At 36.1% G+C, this 11,110-nt stretch overlaps 2 protein-coding genes across 3 annotated transcripts; one reads left to right on the top strand and one right to left on the bottom strand.

Moving 5' to 3' along the window:
- Window positions 1–2,530: 2,530 nt before the first annotated feature.
- On the top strand, window positions 2,531–6,942 carry LOC116120643 (serine/threonine-protein kinase fray2). 2 transcript variants are annotated; one of them, XM_031406606.1, is made up of 9 exons: window positions 2,531–2,737; window positions 3,200–3,298; window positions 3,408–3,847; window positions 4,727–4,793; window positions 4,877–4,930; window positions 5,275–5,343; window positions 5,470–5,526; window positions 5,623–5,691; window positions 6,618–6,942. In XM_031406606.1, exons 1-9 carry the CDS (start codon window positions 2,627–2,629, stop codon window positions 6,708–6,710), a joined length of 1,059 nt encoding a protein of 352 aa, XP_031262466.1. In that variant the 5' UTR covers window positions 2,531–2,626; the 3' UTR covers window positions 6,711–6,942. The 2 variants fall into 2 exon arrangements, with proteins under 2 accessions (XP_031262466.1, XP_031262465.1); XM_031406605.1 differs by having other exon boundaries at window positions 2,532–2,737; window positions 5,470–5,535.
- A 1,312-nt stretch (window positions 6,943–8,254) lies between these two features.
- LOC116120650 (myb family transcription factor EFM-like) lies at window positions 8,255–10,890 on the bottom strand. The gene is given in 5 exon segments (XM_031406616.1): window positions 8,255–8,889; window positions 8,891–8,952; window positions 9,114–9,190; window positions 9,367–9,993; window positions 10,434–10,890. Coding segments are annotated over 5 exon segments (1,581 nt in total). The 5' UTR covers window positions 10,624–10,890; the 3' UTR covers window positions 8,255–8,264.
- Window positions 10,891–11,110: the final 220 nt, after the last annotated feature.

The following is an 11,110-nucleotide window of genomic DNA, read 5'->3' as shown; positions in this document are numbered from 1 at the left end:
AAACTCAAACAAATGACAAGTACAACGAATATCACACGAACTTTCTTCAAAGTATACCACAAATGGAACACGATGACTACTATCTCCAAACCAAACATCTTCCAAAACTTGATACTCCTCGTATGAATCACATTTATTCAGAAAAGATAATTCACAATAAATCATCCCCGCAATCTCTTCTTAAAACTCTTTGAACTTTGCAGTTGTGTATGCATTTTGAAATTGTTTCTCAATAGGGTAATTAGTTATTCATGGTATCCAAAATTTGAAAGATCTAAAATCAGCCTCCCTTTCTTTTTCCACTTTATCTCGCAATACATTATCATATTGTTCCACAAATTGTTTCAAAATAGTTTTGGAATTTACATACCCATCAAGAAATGCATGCATACTTTCACTACATTGGGTAGTAGACATACTTGCCCAGAAAGTATCTTTAAGAAATGTAGGCACCCATCATACTCTTTCTTTGTACAATCCACATAACCATCCATTCTCGTGAAGGTTGTGCACATCAACAAATTGGTTCCACCATTCTTCTAACTCTTCACGCGTAAAGGAATCATACACAATATTTTGTAATTTAAACTTTATAGTTTCATATTCCTTATACCCTCTTAACTTTTCAGGCAGTTTCTTCATTATATGCCACAAACACCACCTATGTCTTATACCAGGGAAAACAATCTCAATTGCATTTTGCATGACCTTATCTTGATCAGTGATAATTCCATTAGAAGCAACATCCATGCATTCAAGCTAAGAATGAAATAGCCGTACAAATGTCTCAATGTCCTCATAGGAAATTAACCCACAACCTAACAACGTCGAATGTTCATGATGATCAACCCCCACAAAAGCAGCAAATGACATATCATACTTGTTTGTCAGATACGTTGTGTTGAAGGTGACAACATCACCAAATTCTTTATATGCAGCCCTACATCTAGCATCAACCCATAGCACATTCTGTAATCGACTCTTTTCTTCTATATCAATCATGTACCAGAAATTTGAATTCTCCTTTTGCATTTTCATAAAATACTCAAGTACTGTCGAAACATCTTCAACTCCAAGTCGTAGCCTTCTCACTTTTTCAATGTAGTTCCTACAATCTTTTTGTAGAAACGTCAAATTCTCTACACCTCTTGCCTCAACTGAACATGACTGAAAATTTTTACACGGTCTAATCCCAGCCACATCATTAACTTCAAGTCTCCTTTTCAGATAAGGTTGTATCGTTCGGTTAACCTTGAAATATCTTCTTTTTGTCAAACTTGTAAGATCATGATTATGTTCAAGTACAATTGATTTAATTTCCCATTTGCATTCACCATTCAAAGTTGCACTAATCCGACTCTTACAATCTGTTTTGGCAACATGTTGCTTTTTCAAGGTATTTCTAGACTTACATCTCTCCTTCCTAGAACAAGAACATGCCACTGTCACATATCTCATCTCTCCATCTTCTAATTCATCACGTTCATTTTCCTGATCATTTAATAGTTTTATAATAGACAAAATTAGAATGTACTAATACAACACATCAAAAGAAACAATACGATACAATAAATTTAAAATCATGTTAACGAAAAAGTTAAGGTTTCGAGCACAATTTACCTCAACATCATTGAAATGAGGCAAACTAGACTCTTCCATATTCTGTAATTTAATGCAAAACCAATACTAGTGTTCACGTTCATGAATCTAATTCACAATAATCACCAACAAATATTCTCTATCAGTTATTTTCTATTGTAATATATATTCAATCCAAAATAGAATACAAAACTAAATAAATGCATAAATTAAATAAAAACCACTTAACAACCTCAACAAATCTTTCTAATCTAGACAAATTTTGATCTTCTTATCTCCCTTTCCACTCTAAACAATTGTTTTATGAAAAATTTATGGCTTTTGTTCTTGTCACAGTAGTTAGTTTTTGAGGAAGAAAAGGCTGTTGAGGAAGAAACGGCTGTTGAGGAAGAAACTCGAGAAGAATGCAGGCTCGAAGAACATATGCGAACGATGAAGCAAAAGGCGGCAATAGGTATAAAATGAAGTTTTTTCTTTTTTCTTTCGCTCGAAGAATTTTGGCGCTTGTTTTTGGAGAAGCCGTATTGGACAAGCTAATGTTTTTTCGCAAATTAAAAAAAAAAAGTAAATTAAAAAAACGTTTTATTATATTATGGACGGTCGTCCATATAACCTTTCTATATGGACTCTTGTCTATAACATATAGACGGGCGTTCATAGTTGATAAACGGTCGTTCACTAGTAAAATATTTGTGAACGTGAAACATAGTTGGTATGAGTCACAGGACACGTAATTCAGTGTAGAGTTATGGTGTCCGTAGCATTATATATATATACACACCCCCTGACATATGAAATAAACCGGAGATATTAAATATTGTTACCACATACACTTAATGACTTAAACATCTGTCAATCTCTGCCCTATGGATCAAAGACCAGGCCCAATACTAGGCCCTAGTAAGGGGACAAGCCAGGACAGAAAGAAGCAAAAATACACAGGAGCAAACAAGAGCAACAATTAAACATAGAAAACAAGAATTGATTCTGATACTAGTTCTAGAGTTTGTAGAAGGCCGAAGTGAAGATGACAATAGACGATGAGAGTTCTGTCTACGTCGGAGGACTGCCCTATAACGCCACGGAGCGCACCGTTCGCGAAGTCTTCGATCTCTACGGTTCTGTTGTCGCCGTTAAGGTCTCACTCTCACTATTCATTTCATTTCTCTTTCCCTCACTCTCTCCTTTTATTTTTTTATTTTTTATTTTTTATGTAGGTTTTCTATTACCGTTTAATGCTTCTTCTTCTTCTTTTTGTCTTTCAATTTCAATGCTTCATACTGTCTATCATTATATTTCGTTTTTGGTTCGTAGAGATATTAGTACACTTTTTACTGAAACAGTGAAACTTACATATTTCATGCTTCTTATTGAAAATCTCCACCACAAATCGACTGGGTTATTCTCTTCTTGCAAATTAAGTTGGTTGATCACTGTAAATTTCTGAATACATGAATTGGAGTCGCTAGTTTGGTTATCAGCTATAATTTTATTAATTCGTCCCATAATAACTAAAGGATTGTTGGCTTTATGTTGAATGTCCAGTATTTGTGGTTGGGTAATATAAGATGATCAACTTTGTCTGTACATTTGGCTGCAGATTGTTAATGATCGTGGGACTAGGGGAAAATGCTATGGCTTTGTTACTTTTACAAATCCTCGATCGGCAATTGATGCCATCAATGACATGAATGGCAGGGTATGGATTTTCTCTATCAATATTTTAAAAACTGACTTGAACTATTACTTGCCAGTTTTGGAGGTCCTTCGTTTATTTTAAGCCCTTGACATTGTGAAATTTGTGATAGACAATTGAGGGTCGAGTAGTGAGAGTAAATGAAGTTACAACCAGAGGTGGGAAATCAAACTTTGGTCGAGAGCGGTTTCGTCGTGGTGACTGGGATAAAGGTCGAGATCGTGAAAGGGATAGTGATCATAGTAGGGACAGGCATTGGGATCGGTACAGTGATAGGTCCAGAGGGCGTTCTCCATCTCGGGACCATGATAGAGATAAGGAAAGAGGATATGAGCATGCCCATGATCGTGATCCGTCAAGGGACCATTTCTCGGGTAGAGATCAAGACAGATATCTAAAGGATAACAAGCTAGGGCTTGCTAGGGACCATGATCAAGAGTGGGAAACGAATAGTGAGTTTGATCAAAACCAAGATAGGGAAATTGATGGAACCAATGGCTATCATAAAAGTGTCGTTAAGGGTAAAGAATGTTCTTCAAGGAAACGGAGTGTGTAAGTCGATCTGTATTTACTATTTTCTTTTTTTCTCCCTTATTAAACTATTTGTCATTGAAAGGCCAATTAAAGCTAGTTATTAATTGGCTGTCTATACTAATTTGGCCCAAGTTGTAGCATTCCTTAGTTATTAAGTATCAGGCCCTAGTTTATGGAATTGGCAATGCATTGCTACACTACTGTATTTCTATCCATGTGTAGATCTTCCCTGCACCCTAAAAAGAAGGAAGAAATTAGGAAAGCACACACACGCACATACAACAGCAGCAACAACAACAACAATCCTTACTAATTTGATTGCTGGCAACATATAATCCTTACAAAGAGAATGCAGAATGCAATACGAATTATGAGACAGAAATCAAATCATTTCCATGTCACACGTTTCTATATTTGAATAGATTTATTGTCTTAAATCAGTAAAAGTTTATGTAATAAAGAAAATTTCCATGAAGTGGATCAACTTTTAAAGTTACCTAGAGTTACCTCAGCTTGTTGTGGGACTTGCTTTGGGTACTTTTGGTCTATTGTTGACTCATCAGTTATGTTCTGGTAGGGAGTTTTAAATTAAACACCAACAATCATAGGGTTTATTGTCAATTAATCTTTTTTATAATGATTCCAGTAAAGAATCTAACGTGTCAAGAAAGATGTTCACTTCCTTTGTATGCATCTCATCTTAATAGATCAAATGTTAATATCCTCAATGCTGCTGATTGTTAATATGTTTTGCCAATAAATATAACTGGTGTGGCACATATCTTTTCTAGTATTGATTTAAATCATTAATGTCTTTTCATAAAATGTTGATAGTGAATCGCTTCATCTTTATTTATTGGATTGAAGTTTTACTTTGCCATTCCTTTTCCATGGTAGTTCTACAATTAACGATCAGCATACCAGGGAACTTTCATCAAATTCAGATGATGATTACAATGATGAGGTAAGTTTTTCATGTTAAGCTTGTTTAATGGCCAGCTTGTGTCTGTTGCTTTTTTGCCTTCATTTATCATGTTCCCTTATCAGGTGAAAGAACAGCTGGACAGATCAGTTCAAAGGCGTCAAGAACTAAAAAAGGAGGTGAGCTCTCTTTCTGGGATTTGAATTGATGGAAGTAGTTGTACAAAGTCATATGATATGTTCTATGTTGTAGTTGCTCAAACCGTGCATCCAGTTGGATGTTTCATGTCATTAAATGAATTTTAAAGGCGATTTGGTATATAAAGTGTGCCCCATACAATTGAACTTACGCTGACATTGGTGTCAGGGAATTGAACTTAGTGGGTTTATGAACCTGCAAAGTTGATCCCAGCAACCCTTTGTTGTTATAGCCATCTATTCACTTTCTTTATTATTATTGTTTTGTTATTTTCACATTATTTTGCTTGTGCTAAAACACATTCTAAAGTTTGCTGCTTTCTCAGATTACTCAGATGTTAGACCGGTTAGATGAAAAAGAACGACTTGTCTCTGATTTACAGGAAAGATCTAAGGTATATTTTTTTCCATGGACATAGCACTATTTTTGAGCTTATGTGCTGTTCAATCATCTACTTGGCTCTACTTCAATTTATTCCTTTTCGTCCATTTCCCCACTTGGAATTTGATGGTGGATGCAGAAACTGGAGGATGCGTTGATAGATGCAAAGAAGCTGTCTTCTCATCGTCAGAAACAGGTGACCAAGGTGATTATTTTATTTGTCAGTTGGCTGTAAATAACTCTGCTGGAACATTATCTGGATAACTTCTTACATTTTGTGATTGATCTGCAGCTGTACAGATGTTTTACACAAGTTAACGAGAGTGCCGAAAGACTTAGGAGCTGTGAACAGGAACTTCAGGTCTGTCTCTTCAACTTATAGATATAGTCAGTATGAATATGAAACCATGCAATCATCATTGTTGGTGTGCTCTGCTGTTAGGTTAAAGCATGTTCTAGCATGAAATGTGTATGCTTCTACATGACATGTGCAGTTTTGTTGGTGATGCTGCTCGTTATCCCTTATTGTTGTTTAGCCTAAGGATTGACTGAGTGTTAAAGGCCTTTGATTTAAACCAAGAGGTCCAGGTTTCAAAACTTCAAATCCCCTGAGGCCACTTGCTTGGGATATTATATCCTCTTAGTTTTCTGGCTGCCAAGCTTGTAGAGTGTGGAAGTAGCCTCTAATTTAGAACTTGTGTATTTAGAGAAGAGTTGAGGGATTAAAAAAAAAAAAAAGAACAGTATAGTGGAGAATTTCTTCTGTCCTTTCATATAGGCAAAGAGTGGATCGAAATCCTGCGACCACATTAGAATACATATTTCACTTGGGATCGTGCACCACACTCGCAGTCCTATATATATTAATTAGTTTATTGTCCCACAATTGAACTTACCATTTTATTCATTCCCCTGAAGGAAATATGTTTTGAGTGAGTTTGTCATAACTCTTATCTTCTCTTAATACCTCAAAATTTTAGCTTGTTCTGATTGTGTTGTGCATGAGGTGCAAGCACTGCACGTAATTTTAAGAGAATTTATGATGCAATGTAGGGCTATATATCTAGCATGTGCTGTAATTTGCATGTTACAAAAATATTCAATGGCACATCATGATAATTGATATAATAACAAAGAATGGGAGGAAAGTTTCTGCATGTCTGATGTGGAGAACCTTCAATTGATACTATGGAAATACAATGTTAATCAGGAGGTATGAACTAAAGGTTTGTGCTATGTTACCGTTTTAGGACTTAAAATGCTGAATCATGTATCTTTTCTGTGCAGTCAATGGTTGATGTTGCAATGATAGAAAGTGACATGGGTGATGATCTTGGTTTGAAGGATGGAGGAGGCCTGACAAACGGCATCAATGAATGATATTGTGGTGTAGTTTTGAGGGGTTGATTCCAGATTCTAGCTGTCTTATAATCTACTTAGTGGATATGTTTATGTAGATATCTACACTGGGGGCTAATGAGCTACTAATTTGAAGTGTTAATATAATCACTTCCTTGTATAATTGTATTGTATCTATCAATTCCTTAATACTTTATAGTATTTGGTTGTGCAAATTTTAGTTAAATGGACGATTTTACACATTGTTAATATGCAGAGGCTTTATCAATCCGATTTGGATATGAGACATGTATGCATCTGCGGTCTGCGCATTCACTCTCATTGACGGTGTTTCCACAACTTAAATGCAAATAATTGTGATTTCGGTAAATGGAAAGTATCTATCATTACAGCTATGATATCTAAAAATTTCATGAGAAACGTATGTGTTGCTTGTCCTACAATGTCATAGAGGTAAAAGAGAGGTCTAGGGTTAGCCATTGAGACTCTTATTCAGTCGACAGTTTCAGGGTTTTGAAAAATTAGTTGATGTGTGTGTAAGCTGGTTTAAACACCCTGGTGATTAAAAAAAAAAAAGGTCGGACAGCAAAACAATTCCCCCAATTTTGGGTAACAAATTAATTTTTTTTTTTTTTTTTTTTTTTTTTTTTTTTGTTAATCAAGGTGTTTGAGCCTATTTATGTGTTCTCAACTAATTGTTAAAATCTTAAAGTTAATAACGAATAAGTCCTCAATGGCCACCTTATCAAAAATCTTGGCCACTAATGTTGTTACCATTCACTGGTATTTTTACTTTGTCCAAAGCCTTGAGCATTTTAATATTGTTAGAATTATTGAATATTAAAATAACGTTTTTAAAATTATTTTTTATTCCTACATCTAATTTATTATGGGTATTGGCATTTTTTTTTCCAAAATTGAGGGGGAAAACATTTTATACCAAATTTCAGGGTGATAATGTATTAAACTATATTTTCTTACGACCATTCGATTATTGGCCCTTGTGAAATAGTGTTGCTTGAGTTCAGAAAAATTAAAAACACTTTTTGACTGTTCAGTTAACTTGATGAGTTAAAAGCAGGTACTAGTGTCCCAAAGCCTGGTTTGAATGGAAAAACATACGTACACCTGCGCTTGACTGTAGTCAAATAAACAAGGAAATAAATAAAGGCAGGAAAAAGAAAGAGAAAGAAAAGAGGTGGATATATTATAATTTAACAAAGCTTCTGAAAGACATCCTCCTCCACACTTTCGGTGCTACCTATTTTCACGTCCTTAATTCATGGGGAACATATTACAACAATACCGATGTGTTTCATTATATTTTTAAGCTGTTTTTTTTCCCCATAAAAGATTACCATATGTTTTTTTTTTTTAATTAAAAAAGGGTTATTTCTTCTAAATTAAACAAACATATCGATTGATGACATCATTTCTATGTCGCCTTCTGTTTTTACAAACAAACAAAGACTTTGCTTTATGTTCAAGTCAGTCCAAATGGGTAGAAGCCGCCCTATATACATGAGTAAGGGTAAATCCGTCTAAGGGAAAACGCCAACACCCTATAATCCAATTTCAATCTTTTTCAAGGACATCAAACACTTCAAGAGTACAAAACAAACGTTCACTTTTTAAATATGTCGTTTTAACCCTCTCTAGATATTTAACATAAGAATTTCGAATAATAATAATAATATAACAGTAATAGGGTAGCAACTTCGGAGATCTAAAAAACCCTAACCCTATTCTAATAACATCAAACTTGAGAGTTATTTCACTTCCATTGCTCTCTTCACCATCTTCCCTGAGTGCAGCCAACCCTCTTCTCTCCGCAATGCCATTCTCACCACTCTCCCTTCCAGCTGCTGCTCTCGGACTTTCCATCTTCTATGCTCTCCGAGCGGTCTCCAGCTCCCCGTAAATCAAATCCGGTGAATTGTGGCCTTGTGAGCTGGCCTTATAGAGGTGGAGTTGATTTTGGAGGCTGTGGTGGTGCATCTGTTGGTGGGGTGGTGGCAAAGGTGGTACTGACGGCTGCGGTGGAGGTTGTGCAGTGTAAAAATCTTGTGGTACCGGTGATGCGGCACAGAAATGTGTTGGAGTATGAGGGAGGATGGTATAGAGAGTGGGAGTTCCGTTGTGGGCTGCAGCTGCTGCCGTGGCATACTCTGGTTGTACCCAAATGCCACCTAAACTACTACTGTGGTGGGGGGGCTCCTGGTGCTTGTGGACTTGGACTAGGTCGTCTTGTGTGCCTGTATTTCTGTTTGAACCAAACAAGTAAAAAAAAAAAATCATTAGCTTTTACCAACATTTTACAGTATGGTACGCATGTCAGGGCTGAAAATAGGACAAAATCTGTTTCATGCCTTCCTGCCTGCAACTGCATGTCTCGTAGAAAGAAGGAGAGAGAGAGAGAGATACCTGCAGATGGCTTTTAACTTCATCATTAGTCAAACCGTCAACCTTCATCAACTCCCGGATTTGCTTTGGAGTCGCTACTGTTTGCATGACCCAAAAGGATTTTGATTATCAAATATAATCATTATGACAATGATATATAATTTGACTATCTTTATGAACTTGAACAATAACAAATTTATATGACCAAAAAAAAAAAAAAAAACACTTTTTGTTTGCTGGATTTATTGATTTGAGTTCCTGTTTGTTCTCTTACCTTGAGAACCACCAAGCATCTGAAGAGCATTCACGAATCTGCGGTGCAAGTCCGGGGACCAACACCTCCTTGCTTTCCTATGAGTTTGGGAAGCATTTGTAGGATTGTTTGAATTTGTTTGACCATCTATTGAATTACAAGTGCCTTTTACTTGTTCAATCGCAACCCCAACATTCCCAACCTTACCAATATTCTCTCTCCTTGAACAAGAAATTCCATTTTCATTATTTTCATTGCATTTCTTATCTTCCATCTCTTTATCAGCAGATGCAAGGGCCAAATCGGGCAGAGCCCTTAAAGTTGGACTCGGGCACGAGTTTCGTTCTTTTGAGAATGGAAGGAAAGCTCCTCCATTTCTCTGTTTGCTATCGAGGGCCAGCTTGGGACTAACATTGAATCCTACATCAGTCTCTTTAGGGGACGTAGTATTGGCTTGTGGTTTGGTTTCATTGCCTGTTTGGCTCCAAAGTTGAGCAGTTGTCATCCAATTTGCCTTATCGGAGATGGTTGGGGATTTGTCTGAGTTTTCGGAGCTGCAATTTTTGAGGGGTATGAATTCTTCAAGAACTGGTCGCGGCCCTTGATTTGCTCTATAGGCCTGTAGTTGTTGCCTTGAAACCTCCACAGCTGAGGAAAAAGAAAATTAAAAATATTGATTATTATATAACTTTCTTTTGGAAATTTAACGCTGGCTTTAGTTCTTTACGGATATAAATGTAGAATAACATAGCTACTTTTGAATTCAAAGAGATGGGGCTAACAGAAAGCAATCACTTGTTTCTATAAAATGAGAAAAAGATAAATTAAAGAAAAGTTTGGAAGCCAAACGTCGCAGCAAAGAACATGAATATCCAGCAATAGCTAGAACCAGATTAAAACAATTTCTTTATGTTATCATAATCAGGTTCATGGTTCTAGCTTGAATTCCTTGTATGTTCTTTATCTATAAGTAAATAAATAAAAATAATAATCATCCGAAATGCAATTAAAGAATAAGATGATGAGTGAGTTTGATGTATATATATATGCATCAAATAAGAAGTAAAAGACATAATAGAAATACGAACCGTCGGTGAGAAGTTGCATGCAAAGAGGAAGCTCACGCTTCAAACCATCAATCTTGAACCTCTCTTCCTCAAGACGAATAAGGACCTCTTCAAGCTTTTGGGTTTGGTCAGCATGGTCTCCAAAAGATTTTAATAGCATAGAATAGCTGTGTGGTTTGCAATCCAGACTTAATTCTGAAGGGGATGACATGGTTTAACTAGGTATATTATCAACAATCAAAAGCTTTCTTCTCTTCTCAAAACGCACTGTTGGTTAAGATGTTCATGCTCAAATAGGAATTATAGGATATGTGGGAACAAACAAGAGCAAAAGATTTTGTATGGCCTCTAGCTTTCTAGGTTTGATTTCAAAGAGAGAGAGAGAGAGAGAGAGAAGATGTTGTTTGTGAACACAAGGAGGATCGAGGGGGGATCGTCTTCTTTTTAGGGGTGAGTTCAAGAGAATAAAGTAGAGATAGATTAAAAGAAAAAGCCAAGGGATAAAGAGGGATGGTAACTTCTTGCAAAGAACAAAGGCAGAAAAAAAAAAAGCTATAAATCAGAGAGAGGTTCTCTCTTTCTTCTTTGAGAGAAGGAATCAAACCTCTGACAGTTGAGGGGTCATGTGCTTATGGCCTGGTTTTTGAACCCCCTTTGGTATAGTCTTTATACGAATTCAAAACCTGTAAATAGAAAAG

Source organism: Pistacia vera, unplaced genomic scaffold, assembly GCF_008641045.1.
Source record: "Pistacia vera cultivar Batoury unplaced genomic scaffold, PisVer_v2 Contig940, whole genome shotgun sequence".
NCBI classification, from domain to species: Eukaryota; Viridiplantae; Streptophyta; class Magnoliopsida; order Sapindales; family Anacardiaceae; genus Pistacia; species Pistacia vera.
This window is presented reverse-complemented; position numbering and strand designations above follow the sequence as displayed.